This window comes from Schistocerca serialis, chromosome 5 (assembly GCF_023864345.2).
Source record: "Schistocerca serialis cubense isolate TAMUIC-IGC-003099 chromosome 5, iqSchSeri2.2, whole genome shotgun sequence".
NCBI lineage: Eukaryota > Metazoa > Arthropoda > Insecta > Orthoptera > Acrididae > Schistocerca > Schistocerca serialis.
Window position 1 is genome coordinate 96,385,542 of NC_064642.1, and position 27,505 is coordinate 96,413,046.

General features: G+C 42.2%; 1 protein-coding gene across 1 annotated transcript in view; it reads left to right on the forward strand.

Annotated features, from left to right (window-relative positions):
- Window positions 1-2,339: 2,339 nt before the first annotated feature.
- Window positions 2,340-27,505, forward strand: part of LOC126481767 (beta-mannosidase-like) — a 279,943-nt gene continuing 254,777 nt past the window's right edge. The window contains exon 1 of the mRNA XM_050105721.1: window positions 2,340-2,481. Coding sequence (XP_049961678.1) covers window positions 2,340-2,481 — 142 coding nt within the window. The remainder of the gene's footprint in view (window positions 2,482-27,505) is intronic.

Here is a 27,505-nt window from a genome sequence, read left to right on the forward strand (position 1 = left end):
TTCTTCAGCTTTTCCTTCATGCGGTGTAAATCTTCGATACGGTGCCTGTTGAAACACCATACGCTTGGGCTACCTTGCACGCACCGTACAAGCATCAACAATCTGTCCATGTTCGAATGTAATGACCTCCGATGTGCAACCTGTAGTCTTGGGTAGCATCTACATTTATGCTGAAGAGTCCACGTCTCACGGTGTTTCCATATTTTGTCCACCCCTTGTATACTGTAGCAGTTCTTCCAATGTTTGGTGCAAGCTATTTGGCGCTGACACACCAGGCGCAAGTTACTTCTATCCTTAAGTTTTGTACACTACTGCATATAGTAGATAAAACGGTCCTATGTCAATAATAAGCTCAGAAATTATAGAAAAATATCATTTTAGAATTCTTAAAATACTTACGAAATTATAACAACTTATAACATACATTGTAACTGGGCGCCCTATCCCTATAAGGGTGTTACAAAAAGGTACGGCCAAACTTTCAGGAAACATTCCTCACACACAAAGAAAGAAAATATGTTATGTGGACATGTCTCCGGAAACTCTTACTTTCCGTGTTAGAGCTCATTATATTACTTCTCTTCAAATCACATTAATCATGGAATGGAAACACACAGCAACAGAACGTACCAGCGTGACTTCAAACACTTTGTTACAGGAAATATTCAAAATGACCTCCGTTAGCGAGGATACATGCATCCACCCTCCGTCGCATGGAATCCCTGATGCGCTGATGCAGCCCTGGAGAATGGCGTATTGTATCACAGCCGTCCACAATACGAGCACGAAGAGTCTCTACATTTGGTACTGGGGTTGCGTAGACAAGAGCTTTCAAATGTCCCCACAAATGAAAGTCAAGAGGGTTGAGGTCAGGAGAGCGCGGAGGCCATGGAGTTGGTCCGCCTCTACCAATCCATCGGTCACCGAATCTGTTGTTGAGAAGCGTACGAACACTTCGACTGAAATGTGCAGGAGCTCCATCGTGCATGAACCACTTGTGTAAAGGCACATGTTCTAGCAGCGCAGGTAGGGTATCCCGTGTGAAATCATGATAACGTGCTCCATTGAGCGTGGGTGGAAGAACATGGGGCCCAATCGAGACATCACCAACAATGCCTGCCCAAACGTTCACAGAAAATCTGTGTTGATGACATGATTGCACAATTGCGTGCGGATTCTCGTCAGCCCACACGTATAGGCCGCTCCTGCGCAGGGGCACCTGCAGAAGTCAGCAAGTTGCTGAACTTAGTACTTTTGTGTTTTATCTTGACGAGACAGAACACCACAGCTATGGCCTATTGCATGCTCTGCATTCAAAATACCAGTCTGGGTGGTGCGTGTATTCTGTAGTAATACAGAGGAGGGAATACACAGGACGCTTGTTGTGATGAACATTGACTCTCGTTTCCATCTGCCTGCAAAGGTTAATTAGTTCCTAAACAATTAGCGCTTTTAAAATAGCACTCCAGGCCATATTGTTTTCACAGTGATTCGCTGTACCAAAGAAATACTTCAGAACATTCCCGTCATCATATTTAGCCGAAAGAGTCCACAGCTACATAAAAAAGAAAATCAACAGATTCTTAATACTGGAACAAAGCGATCAAGGATTGGTGATGATAAATATGACACCAAATATTTAAAATGTAGTATCACTATGCTAAGCTCTGCCCTCTCACTGTTAACGTTATTTTGATTTTAGTGATACATATTTATTAATCAGACATTGAGATCTGCAGTAGTATTATTAATATATTTTGGTAAAATTATTTTTAAAAACTGTAATTTTTCCATAAAAAAGGTTGTTCATTTAAGAGGAGCAGCTTCCAATCACTGTCCCGTAATGAGGGCTTAACTATGGGTTACATTATTGATTTCAATAAATGGAGTCAGGTTGCTTTTTTTGGTAGGGGACCGATGAACATTATTTGCTTTTTGAAAAGGGGGCGGTACGGCAAAACTGGTTGAGAACTTGTGGTCTCGACGCTTAATGCCTATGCTTATACATACTGACGCTCTGATGTACAGTATGATTTCACACATGACGCACTCCGAGTGGCGTCCTGAGACTATTTGCCACATGGTGTATATCATTAAAACTGACGACCAACACACACACGCACACACTTTGTTGAGATCCCTTCCCTCCTATTTCGGCTTCTCAATATGTCCCGCGCTCTTTGGCAGGTATTGCACAAGGCGTCACGCGAATAGAAATCGAGTAGTGTTCCCTAACGACACTCGCCAGTGGACCGTGATAAGCCTGGGTAGCTGATAAGCCCGGCCTTAAGAGACGTCTGCGGGCAGTGAGGCGACATCGCAGTGAGGGGCGGGCAGCCATGGCGAAGCTCGCCATGACCACGACCATGAAGACACTGACGTTGACGCTGCTAGCAGCCGCGACCCTTTTGGGCCGAGCTGAAGGCCTCATAAGACTTTCTCTGGACGGTGACTCCTGGACGGCCTCCAACGGCAACGGCTGTAAGTACCAAATCAGCACCACCATACCCACGCGGTTGGGAGCACTGTTCGGTAATAACCTCTTACAGACTTACAAACGTATAATGAACTTGATATGTACCGCAATATAATATGGCAAAAATATTTTTGTGTGGGGAAGTTTGGGATGTGTAACGTTACTTAACAATATACCACGTCATATTATGGATATATTCCACCAAATAAATAACAGGTATCTTGTGTATTCTGGGGTGCTGCTTCTTAATGCTGACATGGTTCATCTTGATGTTATTGCATCGCCACACGGGAATTAGGCAACGACAGAAATAGGTTTCAGTATTTCTTGTTCACAGAGAACTTTTTTTCCCACGATTCGGCGGCGAATGTACAAAGTTTGACTACACGCTGTTGAAACAAAATTCGCTCCAAGACTGACGTAAGAATAACCTAAGACTGACCTATGGTGGTCCACAAATCGCCTCTATTTATATGGTTTTAAACACTTACTATCATTGTTACATACTGAATTTTGGATTTATACAGTTAAAGTTTTTACATATATTTTCCCAAATGACATAGAACTTTTCATGAAATAAAAGTACATAACATCATACAAAGACAGGAAAGAATCTGTTTCTATTAAGACTATAAATTACATGTTTTATCATTGCAACAATATAGTTTGTTAATTTGCATATACACACATCGAAAACAGTTTTGCATCAGCCCGGTTCCCAGAACTTGACTGTGGGTACTGTATCACAAACACAGTCCCTTTGACTGTTCAGAGATGTCACTAAACCCACCCAAAGATGTAAACAACCATGCATGAGCAGCGCCCATTAGATGAAGGGGGTCCGACAGCGGACCAGTTCCAGTCATTCCACCAGGATGGAGATACACGGCTCTTGTTGTCTGTAGTTCAACCGTGTCTAGACGGTCAATACCATCGTTCGATGCCGTCTGCATTGTCACTTTGTGCCAGGAACAAGGGAAGTGTCCAGGTGTCTCGGAGTGAACCAAACCGATGTTGTTCGGACATGGAGGAGATTAAAAGAGACAGGAACTGTCGATGACATGTCGCCCAGGAGCTACTACGGCAATGGATGACCACTACCCACAGATTATGACTCAGAGGAACCCTGACAGCAATGCCACCATGTTGAATGATGCTTTTTGTGTAGCCACAGGACGTCATGTTATGACTCAAACTGTGCGCAATAGGCTGCATGATGCGCAACTTCACTCCCAACATCCTTGGCGAGGTCCATCTTCACAACCACGACACCATGCAGCACAGTACAGATGGGCCCAACAACATTCCTAATGGACCGCTCAGGATTGGCATCACGTTTTCTTCACCGATGAATGCTGCATATGCCTTGAACCAGAATATCGTCAGAGTCTTGTTTGGAGGCAACCCGGTCAGGCTGAGCGCCTTAAACACACTGCCCAGCGAGTGCAGCAAGGTGGAGATTCCCTGCTGTTTTGGGGTGGCATTAAGTGGGTCCGACGTATGCCACTGGTGGTTATGGAAGGCGCCGTAACGGCTGTACGATACATGAATGCCATCGTCCGACTCATAGTGCAACCATATCGGCAGTATATTGGCGAGTCATTCGTCTTCATGGACGACAGTTCTCACCCCCATCATGCACATCTTGTGAATGACTTCCTTCAGGACAACGACATCGCTCGAGGAGAGTGGCGAGCATGTTCTCTAGACATAGTCCATATCGCACATACCTTGGATGGATTTAAATGTGCTGTTTATGGACGGCGTGACCCACCAACCACTCTGAGGGATTCAAGCCGAATCGCCGTTGAGTGGGACAATCTGAACCAACGGTGCCTTGATGAACTTGTGGATAGTATGCCATGATGAATACAGGTATGCATCAATGCAAGAGGAAGTGCTACTGGGTATTAGAAATACTGGTGTGTACAGCAATCTGGACCAGCACCTCTGAAGGTCTCGCTGTATAGTGATACGACATTCAGTGTGTGGTTTTCATGAGCAATAAAAGGGCGGAAATGATGTTTATGTTGATTATTCCAATTTTCTGTACACGTTCCGGAACTCTCGGAACCGGGGTGATGCAAAGTTTTTTTTAATGTGTGTATTATTTTACTGACAAAGGAATATCATACTATCATTTTCACGTGAACAGAACAAATGGTTTTATTGAATTCAACTAATTAAATTTCGTACGAATAAAATTTTTCATTTCTATATGGTCGTAATTACAGTTCTGTTAACTAACACCAATTAAAGCATGAGTACGCTTAATTCTGACTGAAAAATCGTAATGTCATATTTCTATTAGGGGTACAAATAGTTTTTTTTTTTTATTTAACAAAGCTTAAAAGTGGCTGTCTCTTGATGGCCAGAAATATCGGAACTTTAATGGTTAATTACTCCATAATTACAACAGTAATTTTATTCCTATCATGTGACTGTAGTTTGTATTATGTGCAAATTGTGATGATACATTAACTTTTAATCCAACATATTTCCTTCATTCTACATAGCGGTGAGGCCCAACATAAACAATGTAAAACTATAGTTTAAATTAGTGCAAATTACTAATTTGCTGCACAAAGAATCTTCGGCGTATTCGAATCCAGATAACCAGACAAAACAAAGTCAAAGCAACAGTTTATATTGGTGTCAATTAGTGATATATGCCCCCTTCGGGAGAGTCGGGATGAGACCGGAAAAGTATACAGGATCCCAAAAGGGGTTGTGGTATTACAGTACGCAGCCAAACCTGACTCCTGATATCGTTCACCTAACATATCTTAAATTATAAGCATTCAAGGCCTGTGGTTCACAATTAAGTGTCTCGCATAGAGTAAAACAGAAGTGATTTCTGGCGCTCACCAAGGTAGTGTCATAGGCCCTCTGGTGTTCCTTATCTAAATAAACGATTTAGGAGACAATCCGAGCAGCCGTCTTAGGTTGTTAGCAGATGCTGCTGTTGTTTATCGTCAAGTAAAGTCATCAAAAGATAAAAACCAATTACAAAACGATTTAGATAGGATATCTGCATGGTGCGAAATTTGCAGTTGATCCTAAGTAATGAAAAGTGTGAGGTCATCCACGTGAGTGCTAAAAGGAATCCGTGAAACTACTGTTAGATGATAAATCAATCAGATCTAAATGCCGTAAATTCAACTAAATACCTGGTAATTAGAGTTACCAACAACTTAAACTGTAAAGAACACATAGAAAATATTGTGAGGAAGGCCAACCAAATACTGCGTTTTATTGGCAGAACACGTTGAAGATGCAAAGGATCTACTTAAGAAACAGTCTACACTACACTTGTCGTCCTGTCTTGGAGTACTTCTGTGCCAAGTCGGATATGGGATCCTTACCAGATAGGATTAATGGTGTACATCGAGAATGTTTTAAGGACAACACGTTTTGTACTAGTGTGAAATAGAGGAGAGAGTGTCACGGACGCGATATAGGATTTGGAGTGGACATCACTAAAAAAAAAGGCATTTTTCCTTGCAGCGGGATTTTCTCACAAAATTTCAATCACCAACTTTCTGCTCCAAATGCGAAAATATTTTGTTGACACCGACCTACATAGGGAGAAACTATGAACGGAATAAAATAGAAGTCAGATCTCGCACGGAGAGATATAGGTGTTCGTTTTTCCCACGCGCTGGTCGAGAGTAGAATGATAGAGAATTATTGTAAACGTGATTCCATAAACCCTTTGCCAGGCACTTAAGTGTGAGTATCCATGTAGATAAAGATGTAGATGTTCACTGAACCACCTTCGGGCTATTTTTCTACCGTTTCACTATCGAACAGCGCGTGGGAAAAGTGAACACTTAAATCTAATTTCTCTTACTTTATAATGACGATTGTTTCTCCCTATGTAGGTTGGCACCCACAAAATATTTTGGCACTCTGAGCGGAATTTTGCTCACTGAAATTTCATGAGAAGATCCTGCCCCAACGGAATTCCCCTCTGTTTTATTGATTTCCACCCCAGTTGGCGTATCATATACGTGGAACTCTCTGCCCTATTTCGTGACAACGCAAAACGAGCTGCTTTTCTTTGGACTCTGTCAGTCCTATCAGACGCGGATCCCACACCGAACAGCAATATCCCACAAGAATACGATATATTCTTATCAACACAGGAACTGCAGTATGGTATTTATCAGCCGATACCAGGCTAATGACTTTCGACTAAATATCTTCCCTCTACGCGAATTACAATAAGCGCAAAAATGCAGGTTAATGACACATGGTCGACGACCTATGGAAGTTTGTGTCTGGCCTTGAAGCGTGTTTGGGTGCCTAAGTTTTTGAAGCGACCGCTGACAATAAGAGGAAATTTGGATTAGAGTTCCGGTTCGGCACAAATTTTTAACGTCGTCATTCCATCGAAAGTGTCCCGCTTACGCAAATGCGAATAAACTTCCTGTACTCCAGAAAAGGGCGGATAAGCGTAGTGTAAGCGGTCTCTTTAGTAGACCTATTGTATTTTCTAAGTGTTCTGTTAATAAATCACAAACTTTGGTTTACTTTCCCCAAAACATTATCTATGTTATCGTTCCAATTTAAGTAATTCGTTAATGTAATCCCTAAGTATTTAGTTGAATTTAGAGCCTTTAGATTTGTGTTTTAACGGGTAACCGAAATTTTAGGGATTTCTTTTAGTTCTCATGTGGATACTTCACACTCTTCATTATTTAAAATCAACTGCCACTTTTTGCACCATACAGATATCTTGCCTAAATCATATTGCAATTAGTTTTGATCGTCTGATGGCTTTATAAGAAGATGCAACATTGTAACAGGTCAGTGTAGGTGCTACACGAAGACTAATAAACGATCACTTTAGGGAACATAGAACAGGGAACACATTACTTCATAATAAATGAGATAACCGGGTGATGTGAAAAGAGTATATTAGGAAAAGATGGGAACAACATTTGGATAAACATTATAGTTGCTCAGAATAAATTAGACCAATTGAAAGTGTGGGTATCAGATAAGAACATGATAGGGGAGATTCAGTTTTAAGGGGAAACGCACTATACTCAATTCTGTACAAGAAATAGTGTCATACCAACAAGTGAAATAGTGCACGAATAAGAGTCAATAAATAAGGTCGAATACTCCAAATTTAGGGGTGTACATACTAATGAACTGGAAGAACCGTATTCATGAGCTTCTCAAACTATTAAATTCAGCTACTTTTACTCTTTGTATAACTGCTAATCTTGGAAACAGGTGAATCTACCTCCTGACACATTTCGCGTATGTGCACTCAATGATGTATAATGGTACAATTTTCTGGTGTAACTCACCACTCAGAAAAAAAGTATCGATTGCACAAAAGCGAACACTAAGGGTACTATATGGTTTCCATCCCTGGACGTCACGTAGATACACTACGTGATCAAAAGTATCCGGACACCCACAAAAACATACTTTTTTTCATATTAGGTCCATTGTGCAGCCACCTACTGCCAGGTACTCCGTATCACTAATCGTTAGACATCGTGAAAGAGCCGAATTGGGCACTCCTAGGAACTCACGGACTTTGAACGTGGTGATTGGGTGTCACTTGTGCCATACGTCTGTACGCGAGATTTCCACACTCTTAAACATCCCTAGGTTCACTGTTTCCGATGTGATAGTGAAGTGGAAACGTGAAGGGACACGTGCAGCACAAACACTATACAGGCCGACCTCGTCTGTTGACTGACAGAGACCACCGACAGTTGAAGAGGGTCGAAATGTGTAATAGGCAGACATGTGTTGGATGAATCTTGTCTCAGACTGTTTCCAACTTCTGGTCAAGTTTACATTCCAAAGGCCATGGTGGGGATTCTGCAATTATTTGGGCAACTGTATCATGGTATTCCACCTACATCTACATCCATACTCCGCAAGCCACCTGACGGTGTGTGTCGGAGGGTACTTCGAGTACCTCTATCGGATCTCCCTTCTACTCCAGTCTCGTATTGTTCGTGGAAAGAAAGATTGTCGGTATGCCTCTGTGTGGGCTCTAATCTCACTGACTTTATCCTCATGGTCTCTTCGCGAGATATACGTAGTAGAGAACAATATACTGCTTGACTCCTCGGTGAAGGTATGTTCTCGAAACTTCAACAAAAGCCCCTACCGAGCTACTGAGCGTCTCTCCTGCAGAGTCTTCCTCTGGAGTTTATCAATCGTCTCCGTAACGCTTTTACGATTACTAAATGATGCTGTAACGAAGCGCGCTGCTCTCCGTTGGATCTTCTCTATCTCCTCTATCAACCCCACCTCGTGCGGATCCCACACTGGTGAGCAACATTCAAGCAGTGGGCGAACAGGTTTACTGTAACCTACTTCCTTTGTTTTCGGATTGCATTTCCTTAGGATGCTTCTCAGTCTGGCATCTGCTTTACCGACGATCAACTTTATATGATCATTCCATTTCAAATCACTCCTAATGCCTACTCCCAGATAATTTATGGAATTAACTGCTTCCAGTTGCTGACCTGCTATATTGTACCTAAATGATAAAGGATCTTTCTTTCTATCTATTCGCAGCACATTACACTAGCCTACATTGAGATTCAATTGCCATTCCCTGAACCATGCGTCAATTCGTTGCAGATCCTCCTGCATTTCAGTAAAATTTTCCATTGTTACAACCTCTCGATATACTACAGCATCATCCGCAAAAAGCCTCAGTGAACTTCCGATGTTATCCACAAGGTCATTTATGTATATTGTGAATAGCAACGGTCCCACGACACTCCCCTGCGGCACACCTGAAATCACTCTTACTTCGGAAGACTTCTCTCCATTGAGAATGACATGCTGCGTTCTGTTATCTAGGAACTCTTCAATCTAATCACACAATTGGTCTGATAGTCCATATGCTCTTACTTTGTTCATTAAACGACTGTGGGGAACTGTATCGAACGCCTTGCGGAAGCCAAGAAACACGGTATCTACCTGGCAACCCGTGTCTTTGGCCCTCTGAGTCTCGTGGGCGAATAGTGCGAGCTGGGTTTCACACGATCGTCGTTTTCGAAACCCAAGCTGATTCCTACAGTAAAATCGAACTGGTATCCCGTCAGGTCCAACAGCCTTTCCTCTTTTGAGCGATTTTAATTGTTTTTCTATCCCTCTGTCATCTATTTCGATATCTACCATTTTGTCATCTGTGCGACAATCTAGAGAAGGAACTACAGTTCAGGCATCCTCTGTGAAACAGCTTTGGAAAAAGACATTTAGTATTTCGACCTTTATTCTGTCATCCTCTGTTTCAGTACTGACACACACAGTGGTTACAGTTACTACAAGCCACACCACAAGTTGGGAAACGGGGCCAAATTTCTAGTAGTTTACTGTCGAGTTGAGAATTTCACACACAAATGTTTTATTCATAACTTACAGAAACTAGCAGTACGGCAATAAACAACCTTTCAAGACACGCCGCTAAAGGCAATCAAGTCATTTATAGCAATACAACAGTTTTAAAAAAAATTTAAAGAACAGTAGTAAACAGGCTACTAAAGTAAATACAGAACTTTGTTAATAAAGTACGGTGAGGTAGTGAAGCGACCAACACCCCCATTACAAAAAAATCAAAGGTCTCAGAAAACACACGATTAATGGCAATAAAGGAATGAAGGAATTTAAAAAAAGTTTTTAAACAAAATTTTCCTGGAATATCATTAGAACATAATAGATATGACGGACTCGTGTAAGGCGGCCACAAATCACCCACTGAGGGATGCTCAGGCTAGACAGAATACTGACCAATTTAAAGACGCCCGTAAACACAATTGCCACTCTCAGGCTCATCACTGCACCGACTTTTAGCCAGCGAAAACTTGTAATGAGATGGCTTAACTTGCTGACAGCATTAGAGCTAACCTCGTGCAAGGAAACATTACACCACACAGTCCTGAATGAGCGACCACATGATCAACCAACAAGAAGCATGAATTTACTCATAACACACGACAGAACAATTAACAATTAAACTGCCAACGAGCTGTTGAGCAAGACGTCAGGGTGGATTTCGGGATCGTAGCCGATTTCTTGCCAGCTAGGGTATGTCGTGGTGGCTCAGCAGTTCAGGATTGTACATGATTTTTTTTAAATTCCTCTATGAGTGCTGACTTCCCGTGTAGATGAGGTGGAGGTATTACATGATGCACCCAGTAACCATCCTCAGTTGCGTTTGCAACTGAACGTCTATCGTTTTGCAGCGAATATTGTTCAATTAAACTGCCAAAACTACACCTCCCATCGGGCAGTAACGAGAGGAGGAGGAAAGATCACTATCTTCAATTACACCGGTGCCGGGGACAGGAAACCCGATCGCCGGAGGCCACAAGGCAGAAGAGACACTGGTTACGCAAACTTATTACTTAATGATAAAACCTTCCACTAACTTATCTTGCAATTATGCTCGAACAGGCCGTACACGACATCCGATGGCAGGGATCCACACATCCGACCGCGCACGCGTCGCCAGTCAGTGTACCCTACACGCCACGGTCACGCGACAACACGCTCTGTCGCCGGAGTTCACGTCTTCTCTGCAACATTGACGGGTAGTGACCGCTCCTTCATGTTAGGTGTCTCCTTTTTAAACTCCAGTGTTGAAACTGAGGACTTGAAGAAGCCTGTTAACGTCCCACCAAGGTGAAATGAACAGCAACTACTCGTGGGGCGATTCTGTATACAACCAACCCGCGGGGTGCTCTTCCGTCAACTCGACCCGCTCGTTACACACAATCGACATACATTACGTGGCGACTCGGTACAACCGACCACGCCTGGTCCGCGCTGGCGAGCCACACTGCCCTCCCGTGTCCACCAGACTCTGAGCGCACGCCCCTGCTTCCGTGCCACCACACGAAATTACCACCGGTCAAAGATCTCACTTCCTCCATATCAGTTTCCCGGACGCATAAACGCCGATATCGATAGCAGAGAGAAAAGGGAACCAAGCAGCTACTTAATGACAAACAACATATCAGACAAACATCTGAACACAAGGTGTAGCACGAGTCGATACGCGGATCAAGTACCATTTTGGTGACAGAATGTCTGGACATTTTGATTTGATCGACCTACCGCTTTGACATAAGACCAAAATTTCTTAGGATTTTCTGCCACATGCTTTCTGCCACATGCTTACCCTGCAAGTACGCATTAGTTCCAAGGGTTGTGTGACCGTATTTAACTGATCAGGTCCATCCCAAAGGTACAATGTTTGTTCCTCAATGGTGGATCCGTGTGCCAAGACAACAGGACCCGTCTTCCCACAGCTCATATCGTCCAGGACTAGTTACGTGAGCACGAGAATGGATTCCCCATCTCCTCTAGCCACCACAGCCACGAGATTTCAATACCATTGAGCCTTTATGGTCCTCTTTGAACAGAAGGCTGCGCAAACCCTATTCCCCTCCATCCTCCTCTCACTATTTTCCAGGAAGAATGGTATTAGATTCCTTTTAAAATCATAGAGGACCTGTATGTATTCGTTTCGAGAAGACTGGCAGCTGTTTCGAATACCAACGAGTTGTCTGCACCACTTTAGGGAAGGTTAAGTGTTCTGTTTCTAATGTCTTGTGTTTTCTGTGTTTCCATAGATTGTCCAACCCTTGTATATTCGCTTGTGCAATTCGTGAAGGTCAAAAAGAGACATTTCTGTACACGGAGACATTTGGGGGCGTTCAGTGCACAAAAGAATATCTATTCAAAGTAGCATATAATAGCACTTAAGTTTACCCTTCTTGAATATGAGAATACATTATAAAAAATCTCTTTTCGTTCAAACATTTTCATATGGTGTAAACTTCTTCCTGCGATTAATTACTCAGCAAAAACTTTATGTCTCTTTTTCTCAAAACTTCCTTAGTGTGACTTGATTCCCTAGTCCACTGAACTCCCCCGCATGACCCTGTTCACGCCCCTTACATAGCTTGTCCGGCCTGGTAACAACATTAAACACCGAACAACACAAATGCACTTTACTGATCGTTCTGTTTGACACAGATATAACTGCAACTCCTCCCATTTTCGGGTTTATAGCCGGCGACGGTGTGTACGTGTACAAACTGACAGTGACAAGCGACCATGTCTTCTGGGTGTTTCTTTTGTTATTTGCCAGGTAGTGTAAAATGTTTTCCGTTCTTAGATAGTGTGATATCAAGAACACACAAGAGTTATCAGTACTTCTAAGTAATTCAAGAGGTCAAGAACGATATGAGGCAGGGTTGCTACTTATCACAGCCGATATTTAATTTGTGTATTGAAGAGGCAATGTGCAAAGTGAAGGACTATCTTAACGTGGGAATTGTTTGTCACTGATAAAGAATCCTACATGATAAGATTCGGTTGATGACATAACTGTAGTCACTGAAAGTTAACAGAAACGGAGTCGGCTTTTTAATGACACAAAGTGACTACTACTCGATGCTAAAATTTGCTCATAAAAAACGATAACCCAGGTTAGGCTGTGCACAGCAGGTGGAAATTTCTGGATGGCAGAAAACGTGGACAACAGCCTCTTGAGGAGACAGATGATTTTTTCTGTCAATGAAATAGTATCGATAAGGAATGAAGATACAAAAATGATATATTACGTTGGTGCATAAGTTTGTAGCGTTTCTGTTTTTCAAGTTGGTATTCCCGTCTCCATGGGTTTATTTATCAATTCTCATTTTCTATTTGTAGTTCACTGTTGCCATTTGAGTTTAGATATTGTCATCTTGTCATTTAGAGATAGCTAATGGAACTGAGGACGCTAGAAAATGGAGTGCCAAGTGGAGAAATCAGAACATTTCCGACATATTCTTCTGTTTCAGTTCAATACAGGGGTGACAGCAGAGGAGGCAGCAAGAAATGTTTGTACCGTGTATGGGGATAATGCCACTGGACAGAGCACGGCAAGAAAATGTTTTTCTCGTTTTAAGGAGGATCATTTTTGCAGTAGCGGCTCTCCACGTTCAGGAAGACCTTCGGGGGTTCATGAAGATCGTTTAAACGAATTAATCCACAATGATCCAAATCAGTTTACTCGAGAACACTTGAGAGTACTCGAGAAGTGGCAAATGCGATGAACTGTGATCATTCCATCATCGTGCGACATTTACATGCAATGGGGAGCGTTAAAATAACGGGTGTATTGGTACCGCATGCCTTAAGTCAGATTCACAAAAATCAGAAGGTGGCCGAAAGTGCATCTGCTTGCTCTTCATCAATTGGCTCATGAACAGTACCGGCCATTCCTACCCGTACCGTTACTGGTGACGAGAAATCGTTTGTTTATGCTAACTTAAAGAAAAGAAAGGAAGGGTTGAGCCCAAATAAAGAAACAACTCCCCGTGCAAAGAGCCGCGCATCCACAAATGAGAATGTTATGCATTCGCTAGAGCAGCCACAGTGTCGTGTATTACAAATTGCTTCCCTCAGTTGTAACCATCACTGCTGCCAACTATTGTCAACAACTGAGGCGCTATCCAAGAACAACGACCAGGAAGAATGCCTCAAGTGATACAAAAACGCTACACGGGAGTTGTACTGGGAAGTCGTTTCGCACCGACCTTATTCACTGATCTTGCGCCCACAGATTTTCACCTTTTCAGTTCTGTATCCAACAACCTCCAAGGAACTTCCTTTGCGAATGAAAATGTGCTCGGAACATGGCTCGATGAGTTCTTAGCTTGAAAACCACGTGATTTTTACAGTAGTGGGAACGAAACGCTACCCCAACGCTGGCAGACTATTGTAAATAGCGCAGGAGAGTACATTATTGACGACTCAAGTCTCTATTATGTGTATCTGTCGTGCTAATTGAACATACAGAAAAAACCTACGAGCTTATGCACAAGCCTAATAGTACCGAGCATACCAAAATGACTTTGTATAAAATAAAGCATAAACGTTAAGACTAGAGAAAGGTTAATGAAAATCTATGTTTGGAGCACAAATCTGTGAGGTGTGTGTGTGTAAAATAAAGCATAAATCTTGAGACTAGAGAAAGGTTAATGAAAATCAACGTTTGGAACACAAATCTGTGCGTCTGTCTGTGTGTGTGTGTGTGTGTGTGTGTGTGTGTGTGTGTGTGTGTGTGTATGCAGAATACGTAATAGAGGATGTTGGGAGAAGTGGTTAAAAGAAGTAGCTCCGAGCATTATGGGCCTTAACATCTGAGGTCATCAGTCCCCTAGAACTTAGAACTACTTAAACCTAACTAACCTAAGGACATCACACACATCCATGCCCGAGGCAGGATTCGAGCCTGCGACCGTAGCAGTCGCGCGGTTCCGGACTGAGGCGCCTAGAACCGCTCGGCCACCGCGGCTGGCGAGAAGTGGTTATAGAGGTGACAGAACTAGCTCAAGATGAGAAAAGGCGGAGGGACGGATGCCTAGAAAATCATAGCCCAGTAACGTGGCTAAGAATTGCAAACCAGTATTGGAGGGTAGATACCTGCTAGTCAGAACATTCTCTCGGGACATTAAAGTGGCTTGTAGCAAAAATTGCTGATTGGTCAAGCTAGTCTCTTCCAGTTATTCGTACGAAAACTGTTATGCAATACAGGAGGTTCGCTTTCCTTTTGTTCAAAGTTTCTCTTTTCCGTCTAATTATTTATCGTATGGCACATACAGTATTACAAAAAATTTGAGAAAAAACCGTGAAATATAAATTGTATATGCTACGGGTAGTTTCAGTTACCCACTCAATGTACATGGGCTTTGGAACGAAGAATTCCGTTGGATCACCAGGGTATGTTCTCCCAAGATATTTTCAAAACCTCTGACCATTTTCTGAAGATCTGCTAGGTCATGTAGATAGTAGGGAGTGTTTACATTCCGCAGTTCCGTTCATTTGGTATTGGGATTGAAGGTGTCTCCAACGAGCTGTTGAGCAAGACGTCAGGGTGGATTTCGGGATCGTAGCCGATTTCTTGCCAGCTAGGGTATGTCGTGGTGGCTCAGCAGTTCAGGATTGTACATGATTTTTTTTAAATTCCTCTATGAGTGCTGACTTCCCGTGTAGATGAGGTGGAGGTATTACACGATGCACCCCGTAACCATCCTCAATTGCGTTTGTAACTGAACGTCTATCGTTTTGCAGCGAATATTGTTCAATTAGACTGGTGTGCACATTCAGGTACAGAGTGCAACAGTCACCGTGCTGAAGTTCGTAATGTGTTTACCGAAGCTGTGGTATCGTCCAAAGTTCGCGGTGCCACAACAGACTCGGCAACTCGCACCGATACCGCAGAAGTTACCGATCTCTTGCTGCAGTTCGCACCGACGAATGGGAGACACTAGCGGAGCCACACCATCCCATCCAGATGTGCAGCGCCGCCGCATAGACGTCGATAAAACGAGTACAATCGAGCATATAATCGCTCAGCCCAGTTGGTGACCCCTTTTCAGGCAGACAGTATCGATTAGTTGGAGCTCATGTGTTACTCATGTCGTAGACCGTACTATTTTTTATGAACCTTGTGAACCTTGTACGTCAAGAGAAGACTATTGTAAGTGTGGGCGTCAAGTGATGCTTTAATATTCAGAAACAGTTGTAAATATACGACACATTTCTGGTGCAATCGATTTTATAATGTTAAGTAAATATTTGTATCATTATTATAATAAAGTGAACTAATAGTTCATATGTTGTAGTATCGGTCAAGCATCTCCCAAAGCAATCAAAGAATCCACAGTTATGACTGGACGATTGTGGTATCATCAGCCCATATAACAGAAGCTCCCCATGTATCTCCACTGAGTTTCTGGTTAATATTTTTACGTTTCCTTACATTGCGCATTTTTATTCGGTAAATATAATAATCCATTTTGTTTAGAAACAGATGCATTATCATGCATTTAAAGGAGGATGATGGTAACATGTCTCTGACACTAGTCAGTAATTATCTGATGAACAGACGAGATGACGTGCTGGTGAGACAGCCTGCGGGCTGAAAGGCTATGTTCAATGTCTGTCCAGCTATCCAGAATAAGATTTTACGTGCTTTCTATTACAGATTGAAGAAAATTCCAGGCTGGTTCCTTTCAAAGGGATTCAGCAATTTTCCTTCCTGAATCAAGAATTGTCTGAAACGGTTTCTTAGTCGGTCGGACTATGAATCATAATTTCCTTTTCATCATTGACTGGCGACGGACTTGGAAACCGAAACATCACTGACTACTTAAATAAATAACATATAACATTCATAGCTGCTATTTTCATCTATAACGATAACCATTAGATTCAAAGCTTCAATTCAGAAGCGTATATTGCGAAGGAGGAGTCTAACAACGAATGGCATGATTTCTAAGCTCTTAGGCCGTGACCAGTGTTGTAAGTACAGCGTTAAACGTACCTAGTAATAAAGGAAGTAATAAAAACAGTCATACTGTTATAAATACAAGAAAATGAAAAACAAAAAGGCAGCATGTCAACAAAGAAACATTCTACCATAAAAATCAGAGAATTAATTCCCAGAATGTCCAGGATACGGAAAGGAGATGCAAGTATATGCAAAAAAATCTTAACTAGCGGGAATGGTGGCAACCAACAGAATGATAGCTAAATGAAAAATCAGAAAATACAGAGTAAGTAATAAATTCAACGCTGCTAGAAAAAAACGGCGATTCATGGTAGTAGAACGTACATATCTTACGAACTAGTAGTGGAGGTTCGTGGTGTTTTCTTCTCCCTCTCTAGCATCCAGTTCGTTTTTCATTACTTTCTTCTATTTGTGTCTCATTTCAATTTGCTCCATATTTGACGTAGTTTTCTACAGCGCAGCAAGTAAATTGTTAATTTTTTCTCTGTACTCGTTTTAGATTCTCCCCACTTTTCATTAGTAAGATACACAACCAACATATTTTGGCTTCTAGTTACCTGATTTTGTTTTAATATTGTAATTTACTACACTAAATATTGTATTTCGGAACTTTTTGTCTGATCCTCCAGTTTCCCCCTAAACTCTAAAGGAAATTTTTCTTTTCATAAGTATTCGAGTTCACACTGTCTTTTTTTAGATTGTTTGTCCTACAACCTAACTGATAATGGCCTTTCTTGAGGCCGAAACAGCCGTACTTCTTAAACAAACAAGTCAATTCCAAATGTGTGTGAAATCTTATGGGACTTAACTGCTAAGGTCATCAGTCCCTAATCTTACACACTACTTAACCTAAACTATCCTAAGGACAACCACACACACCCTCGCCCGAGGGAGGACTCGAACCTCCGCCGGGACCGGCCGCACAGTCCATGACTGCAGCGCCTAAGACCGCTCGGCTAATCCCTCGCGGCAAATCAATTCCGACTGGCAGTCTTGGCTTTCCTCATAAGTGATTTATAATTACAGATTAACATCGCTCAGCACTATGGAGAAACATAATATTGACACGCATCGCTTAATGTAACGAGATCGCTTGTTTGTAAGAACTGCCCATCATATTAAAACTTACATCGGACAGGAAGTCAAATAACGACTCTTGCCTATGCGGGTAGTGCTCTTACAGTTTAAGCCACCCATACCTACCATCCGCTTCACAACTTTGTCTATCATGTTTCAAACTGCGATACATCACACAACTAATACTAACTTCCGCACTTACTAATTCTGGACTTGAATAACATGCAGTAGAATATAAGAAAAATTAAGGATAGTGTATGAGGAAGAGTGTCCTTCAGGCAAGTGCAAGGTTCCAGAGGGTAATTCCAGCTATTAGCTGTAGGGGTAATAACACAGGAAAAAAGAGAAGTAAGGCTATCTAGATTTCGCTGGTGACGCAGCAAAGCTAATCAACAATGTAAAATACAATTAGGGGTTTTCAAACAGGGGAGAGAAGTCATGAAATTCATTGGCTGACTATAAGTTTCTATTGCAGCATTTTCACAAGGAGAGCAATAACAATGCCAAGCGACTTAAAAGACAGACATGCTACTGATAGAAAGAATGTGTGATATGGTAGAAATAATCACCCTTCTGAGTTTCACTTGAACCTAGAACAGGTGATGACCGAACTGAAACACAGGAATAAATTCCAGGAATGATTCAGTTTGCTCAAAAATTCTTCACCTCCCCAAAAGTACGGAACACTTGTGAGAACTACCAAACATGATGTACTAACTCCTTGGCATAGAACCCGTTATAAAGCTAAACGAATGTGAAACGCTAAAGCAATATTTCAGTGTTTCATGCATTTAGTAACGAATGCTTGAAGCGAAAAGATACGCAACCAACTCAGCATTTTCCAAGCAAGTGTGGAAGTCTGTTAAAGCTTTCCCAGAGCGACAGACCAAGGGCCGCTAACCCGTCGAGCGGGTTCGAAAGAAGGAATCGAGAAATATTATGGTTTAATATGACGTTGAGAGCAGATTCTGTTTGGTAATTGACCATCTGCATGTCCCACGTTGTATTGTACGGAGCCTTATGAATGCAAGGTGATCTATAGGTATCAAAAACGTGGTGAAGTTGCATGACACAAATAACGAAAAGTACATGGTTATTCAGCGAGAAGCAACTAACTACTTTGTTGACTGCAGTGACCAAATAAGGTCAGTAACGTTAGGTGTGTTGCAGCAAATTACAGAGTTGTTCTGCACACCTCTAGCGGCTACTCTGAGGTTCTTTTAAACTCCCGGGATTTACAGTGGCATGTATGGTGAAATTACCCTGTGGCAGTGACTTTTGTAAGTGAATTATTCCACTCCCCGATAAACTGTCGGTTACCAATGCAAATATTTCGGTGTGGTGTTTTTCCGGTCAGAAAAGTACAAGAGTATGCCACCCTCAAAACAACTGTGAATAGTAAATCGCTGTGGTGTTCGAATCACCCTTCACATTTTTGGGCGCTGTACTACAAAAACACATCTGTCGTCAGGTTGCTGAGCTGGAAAAGTGCTTTTAGCAGTGGTTCACCTGTCCGACACTAAAACATCATGACTTTCACCAGTGTTAAGGCACGTAACATCCCGTGTTCGCTACCGTTCACAGTTCTGTGTTGATATTCTGACAGTCAGGGTGTAGTTTAAAACAAAGGTCAGTGTTTCCGGCGCCATCAATCCAGTGTTCTTCGGATTGCATTCACCTGCAGGGACTGAGAAGAATGACTGGTTAATGTATCTGTATGAACTGTTATAAGCCTGTTTTAGTTTCTTCGGGTTTCTGCGGAAGAGGAATGTGGTGGCTTCAGAATAGTAGTTCACCCCACCCTGAAATTGTATGTTAGACTAGTCCAAGCACATTTACACGAGATATTGAGGGTCTTCCTTGGAGCAACCGCTGGTTAAGCTTCTTTCAACATCTCCGCAAAACCCTCTGCTTGTAAAACGAGCTGATGACCTTTCACGCTGACCTTCTTCACAGCCGCTCGATTGTATCTCGTAACCCGGCACGGTGTGGATACCTCACATTTCAGAAGTATCCACTCTGAAAGGTCTACCACACATTTCAAAGTTGTTGTACAAAGGGCTCTGTACTATTCACCTAATTGACACCAGAAATTAAATCCTCAATATCGGTTAGTGTAACAACAGAAGCAACTTCTTCTCCAGTGTTTGCTGATTACATTCTACAAGAAATCTAAAACTATGAGAATCTGTACCTGCACAATGTTTACTCATGTAACGGGTGGGGGGGAGGTGGGGGCGGGGCGTATGTGAAAGCGACCAAAACCGTGAAAATTTTTTTATTGGCTCTTCATTTACTACATGGTACTGAAATTTCAATTTCTAAATATTGTGTTCCAGTTCCACTCCTAAGTGTTATAAAAATAATAACTGGCAAAATCTTGCAAGGTGCCACGCCTCTTGCTTGTGCTGTATTTCCTGTTATTATTTATTCCTGCAGCATTTTCCTCCACGTTTATGCGATCACCATTCAGGGGATATTTGTGTAGTACTTCAGGAAAGCTGTGGAATGGCATCAGACACATTCTATGGTTTATGGTGTTCGTTTACAAGTGGCTGCAAAGGAGTAAAGTTTTCGAAAATTGTGTGTAGATTTATTAGAATCCGCAATATGCCTTATTGCCGTAAAGTGTAATTATTACACTTTAATAATCTACACTTAAATAGTACTGGCAGACTACAAACTCTACAGAGGCTAGGATTTGATCCTGGAGCTTTCACAATGTCGATATTGAAGGAAATCGATAACAGAAACATTGCTTTGGCTGATGTTATTGCTATTCAGTTTGAAAATGTGGTTAACCAAAGATGACAACCAAAGAAAAGATAGCTTGAGGATGAAGGGGGGTATGCATAAGATTTACACTGGTTCACCCACAGAACGAAAGGTCTTATAGAAACACTGTCAAATCACTGATTTAGGTTTCCCGTAAATAACATTTTGGAAACTTTATGTACCTTTTCTTCGCAAACCATTGACTTTAAAGTACTTAAATTTGCCATGCAACTAGTCAATACCATAGTCTGTGGAAGGAATTTTCATTTCATAGAATAGTACGGGATTTATATAAGAGAAATACCCTAACAATTGGTGTTTTTCCACAGATATTTGGAGAGCTGTAAAAATCCAGCAAAAGAAGATATCAAAATTCTGTTCCACAGATATCTGTAATAATGGTACATAAAATTCTGTATAAAAATGCGTTGACTTCGTTTTGATAGATTTTCCGGAAAAGGAATATCTGTACTCACTTCGTTCAAAAAAATTTAAGTTCTTTAGCATTAAAAGCGTATTACGTCAAGAAGCAGGAAAACTTACGTGTGTATGGATATAACATTTCTTAACAACTGTGCCAAATTTAATCACGTCGTCTTGAAAACTTTGGACATTATAAAGTTTCTTTCAAGGTACTGACAATTCGTATACCTCCTCTTCTCCAATGTTTGCTGATTGCACTTTACAAGAAATCTAAAAGTGTGAGAGTCTCTATACGCGTGATGTTTATTCGTGTAATCTAAAACCTCATTCACATCATTACCGCCAGTTATCTGACATCTACTTGTGCATAAAGAACTCCTCTAGAATTTCCTATGTTTTATACTTTCCACCTGAATGTATACATGTTGTTCATGCACGTTTTCTAATGTTATCTCCCAGCTTTTAATCGGGTCGTCGCATCAGTTTCCTTTCCTCATGAAATCCAGCGTAGAACTTCCTTCTGTCACCTACATCTTGCCCATTCATTTTCATTAAAGTCGTAATTACGTCCATCTTTCCACTGTGCATCTTGATTTTTTTTCTGGCCAGCATGCATCTTCCCATTGCTCTGTGAGTGACCCACTGCTCTTTTAATGGTTTTCTCATTGAAAGTCTCTTTCTCACTTACATCACTGATGAAACACATTAATCGTAAACTTTCTCCTTAGACACAATGTAAGCTTAGTTGTGAAAATCCTGTTCTGTTTACCAAATGATATATTTAGTAGGCCCTATTTACCGTGCTGTATTTAAGTAAAGTTACTTGAAGTCCCAATACCAGTGGCGTCATGGGGTGCAGAATGGAGGAACATCTGGTGAGCATACCGCTCTGCCGGTATTGTCGGCTTTCTTGACTTCGGAACAGCTATGAATCGGCGGAGTAGCTCCCCAGTTGGCCTCACAAGGCTGTGTGCACCCCGTACCAGTCCTCCCACCAAGAGAAAAATCCCTGGGAGAACCAGGAATCGAACTCTGGTCCCTCGCATGTCAGTCAGGCGTTTTCACCATTCGCTATTGAGGCGGATCATCCAGCTGCTACCTTCAAGAGCCATATATATTAGCTTGGTGCATAAGTTCGTAGTGTTTTTGTTTTGCATGTTGGTATTCCGGCTTCAATGCATTTATTTATCGACTGCCATTTCTTTATTTGAAGTTGTTATTTTAGTTTCCATATTGTCATTTTGTCATTTGGAGATAGTGAATGGAGCTGTGGTCGTTAGAAAATGGAATGCCAAGTGGAGAAATCGGAATATTTCCGACGTATTCTTCTGTTTGAGTTCAACCGAGGGATGACAGCAGCGGCAAAAGCCACAAACATTTGCACCGTGTATGGGGATAACGCCATTGGAAACAGCTCGGCAGGAAAATGATTTTCTCGTCTTAAGGAACAAGAGGGGGCAAGCGTCCCTTCCTGGAATCTGAACTCAGGCATTTTATTCATCACAGAATTCTCTCGAATTTCTTACCATAAAAACCCCAAATTAAAACTATCTGACGCGACATGAAATACTGTGGCTTTAACGAAGACTACCTGCCTTGGTATTTTTTGGTCTTCGCTCGCTTCACGAGAAATTATGCTGTTCCTAGGCGCTGCGGTTTTGGCACTGTTCTGCAGTCGAGATGGAAGAGAAACTTTACGGAACAGTGCTGAAATGCAGGGAGTGAACAAAAATATGGTAACGCCATTACCACACCTAATAACCTAATACAGTGTAGGAAAACCGTTGGCATTCAAAACAGATTCCAGTCGCCTCGTAATGAATAAATACAGGTCCTGTATGGTTTGCAAGGGAAGCTTACTCCATTCTTCCTGCAAGCTAGTGGCAAATTCAGGTAACGACGATGGAGATGGATAGCGATTACGCACCATTCTCCTCAAATCAGACCACAAAAGCTCAATAATATCGATATCTGATGACTGTGGTTGCCGGGATGGATGTGACAGTTGTGACATTGTACTATGGGATGGACCTGATGAGCCAAAATGGTCACATCATCCATTCCAGTAATACGACCTTGCAGAGTAACCATGGGGCCGATGGAATCTACATCTACATTTATACTTCGCAAGCCACCCAACGGTGTGTGGCGGAGCGCACTTTACGTGGCACTGTCATTACCTCTGTTTCCTGTTTCAGTCGCGTGTGGTTCGTGGGAAGAACGACTGCCGGAAAGCTTCCGTGCGCGCTCGAATCTCTCTAATTTTACATTCGTGATCTCCTCGGGAGTTATAAGTAGGGGGAAGCAATATATTCGATACCTCATCCAGAAACGCACCTTCTCGAAACCTGGACAGCAAGCTACACCGCGATGCAGAGCGTCTTTCTTGCAGAAGCTGCCACTTGAGTTTGCTAAACATCTCCGTAACGCTATCATGCTTACCAAATAACCCTGTGACGAAAAGCGCCGCTCTTCTTTGGATATTCTCTATCTCCTCCGTCAACCCGACCTGGTACGGATCCCACACTCATGAGCAACGCTCAAGTATAGGTCGAACGAGTGTTTTGTAAGCCATCTCCTTTGTTGATGGACTACATTTTCTAATGACTCTCCCAATGAATCTCAACCTGGTACCTGCCTTACCAACAATTAATTTTATATGATCATTCCACTTCAAATCGTTCCCAGATATTTTACAAAAGTAACTGCTACCAGTGTTTGTTCCGCTATCATATAATCATACAATAAAGGATCCTTCTTTCTATGTATTCGCAATACATTACATTTGTCTTTGTTAAGGATCAGTTGCCACTCCCTGCACCAAGTGCCTATCCGCTGCAGATCTTCCTGCATTTCGCTACAATTTTCTAATGCTGCAACTTCTCTGTATACTACAGCATCAACCGCGAAAAGCCGCATGGAACTTCCGACACTATCTACTAGGTCATTTATATATATTGTGAAAAGCAATGGTCCCATAACACTCCCCTGTGGCACACCAGAGGTTACTTTAACGTCTGTAGACGTCTCTCCATTGAGAACAACATGTTGTGTTCTGTTTGCTAAAAACTTTTCAATCCGTAGGCTCTTACTTTGTTTATTAGGCCACAGTGCGGAACTGTATCGAACGCCTTCCGGAAGTCAAGGAAAGTGGCACCTACCTGGGAGCCTGTATCTAATATTTTCTGGGTCTCATGAACAAATAAAGCGAGTTGGGTCTCACATGATCGCTGTTTCCGGAATCCATGTTGATTTCTACAGAGTAGATTCTTGGTTTCCAGAAACGACATGATACGCGAGCAAAAAACATGTTCTAAAATTCTACAACAGATCGACATCAGAGATATAGGTCTATAGTTTTGCGCATATGCTCGACGACCCTTCTTGAAGACTGGGACTACCTGTGCTCTTTTCCAATCATTTGGAACCTTCCGTTCCTCTAGAGACTTGCAGTACACGGCTGTTAGAAGGATACCACGATAGAGCTGCCCAAATCATCATGGAAACCCCTCTTTGTTTCATTCTTGGGACGCAAACTCGGCCAGAAGTTGGAAACAGTGTAGAACAAGACTGACCCGCCCAAATGACGTTTTTTCCATCGTCCATAGTCCAGGTTTAATGGCTTCGGCACCAGGTTTTCCTGTTACAGGCATTTGTATCGCTGATGAATAGTTTTGAAGTTCCAGCTCAACCTGAAATCCCCTGCTTCTGGAGGTCTCTTCGTGTTGTTTTGGTCTGACAGGGCGCGATTCTGCAGCCGCAAACGGTCTTGCCGCAGTCATAACAACGGTTCCCGTTAGATCATCGAAGCCGAGCGCTGTCGGACTGGCCTAGCACTTGGTGGGTGTCCATCCGTTCTGCCGAGCGCTTTTGGCAGGCCTGGTGCGCTCAGCCCTTGTGAGGGTGTACTTGGTTAGAAGTAGAGGCTCTGGTAAACTGACATACGGCAAGGAGAGCGGTGTGCTGCCCACATGCCCCTCCACATCCGCATCCCGTGACGCTTATGAGCTGAGGATGACACGGCGTTCGGTCGGTACGGTTGGGCCTTCATGGCCTGTTCGGACGGAGTTTTTAGTTTTAGTGATTCTGCAGCTGTTGCCCCTTCTTTTTCGTTACAGTCCTCTTCAGTGACCGCCCGTCACGATCACTCAACACACACTTCCGTCCGCGTTTTTCCGGTTTTCCTGCATGCTGTACAAACCCTCGATACGGTGCCTCTTGAAACATCAAACACTTCGGTACGCTTGGTTGCGGAGGTACCCAACACACGAGCACAATCAATATACCCACGCTACGATTCACTTACCTTCGACGTAATTCAGTCACGACTACACAGAACAGTGTTCTGATCACAACTGACAGTTGTAACGTATTGAAGACATTGCACAGGAGCTTCTCGTGGTCAAATATTACAATGCAGCGTGCAGGCTGGGCTAGCATCTGTTCAAGCACGCATTTCTGGCGGTGTTTCCATATTCTTCTCCCTCCACTGCAGTGTCACCAATATTTTGCCTGTTTCTTACTTGTACAGCCCTCCTAAATAGAGCTGCAGAAAACGTGACCAATACAACACCCTGAAGCTCTAACCCAGTACAACACCAGCATGGCAACAGTATATGTGCCCATCATCCACCCCACTCTTTCCCAAAAACGCTCCCTCCCCTTTTTGCACAACGAAATCTCAATTGTACTTTACCCAGTGTCTACGGACAAAGAAGACCCACGGCGACTTGCAGATTCTATATTCAGTTTTACACAGAAAAACTATTGCACCAGACTTTGAAAAATACAATCGTCTATATTTAATCTGTGAGTCCGAACTCTTCAGTCTAAAAAGATAATCCCATTTTAGGTGCTAGAAGAGAGGGAATAAAAGAGTGAAACTTCAAGGTCGAATTGACCTCTAGCAATTGTGACCTTCTCAGCTGTATGGAGTGTAACACACTGCTGCATACAGTCACAGAGCTACGTTTTCAGCAGCTGTATTAGTATGATTGCGCAATAATGTGACAAACGGGCAGGAAGAGGGTGACTTGATTCAGTCCTAGGCTTAAAAAGTCGATTCTACCAGCCAATTTGAGGCTGGTTTTGGAAGATTTCTCACGTTCACCTAGACGTTTCCAGGTTCTCTCCTAGACCTCACGTACCCGAGCATAAACATAGGTTCCAAAGCACATTTTATTCAAGTTTAGTAATACTAGTCAACATCAAAAAATAGAAAAAAATGGAAAAATCCATTAAAAATATCAGATGTGCTTTGTAAGCAAAGAAAGTGTTGTAGATAGCGTGAAATCTAATCAGCCTTTTTTCTTTCAGAGCTATACAGCCTGTTCATCCACTTCGAGGAGTATTAATGCTGGCTGATTTCTTTTTTATCCAACATAATTTTCTCAGTCGGTCTGAATTATTTCTGTTTCAGATTCTGAATTTTTGTTTCATACTACATTATGGGACCATAAATATTAATCTGTAAATGTTTTTTAGGTTTATTTCATAACCCATTGTATACGTTCGATTCAGACATATGAGCATGAAATTTTAGCTCGTTCAATAAAAAAGGTGGCATTCATATTCACACAGGGTGACACAGAATAACGGGAACGTTTGAAATGAGTAGTGGCAGCCATGGGCAGGTGGCAGGACTGCGGGTTCGTGACAGTTAGCGAGTAAACAGTGCGCCATTTCAGTAATTATGGATCAGTGGAACGGACAACAGCCTGCGTTAGTCATAAAAATGTTTTATAAAAACAATGATAATTTAGTAGCGGCGCAGAGGGAGTCTCGACCTTTTATATAATTTAGGACGTCATGATGCCCTTCCGTCGAAACACGCGATAAAATGTTGGATTAATAACTTTGAAGACACTGGATCTGCCCACGCCGTTCAATTCGTAAGCAAGCAGCAGTGGTTGGAATGCCCCAGGAGAGTGTTCGCAGAATTCTTCATCTTGATTTAAAATTTCATCCCTACAAACTACAGATGGTGCAACAATTGAAGGACAACAATTACCGGTTACGATTATGATTCTGTCAACAAATATTGACGAAAATAATCAATGACTATGAATTTCTAAACAAGTTGTAGATGTCAGATGAGGCACATTTTCATCTCACAGGTTATGTGAATAAACAGAACTACCGTTACTGGGCAAACACAAATCCTAACGACGTTGATGAGCGCCCTTCACACGCTAGCCAAGTGACAGTATGGTGTGGTGTTTCATAACATGGGATTATCGGATCGTATTTTTTCGCAAATAAACAGGGAAACAGAATAACTGTCAATGTCACCCTTTTTTACGTGAAAATGTTACGAAATTTCACTACACCTGCATTGAACAACTTTCCAAACGTTCAAGAAACCTAGTTTCAACAGGACAGAGCGACATCATAAACTGCACGGCAATCAATGG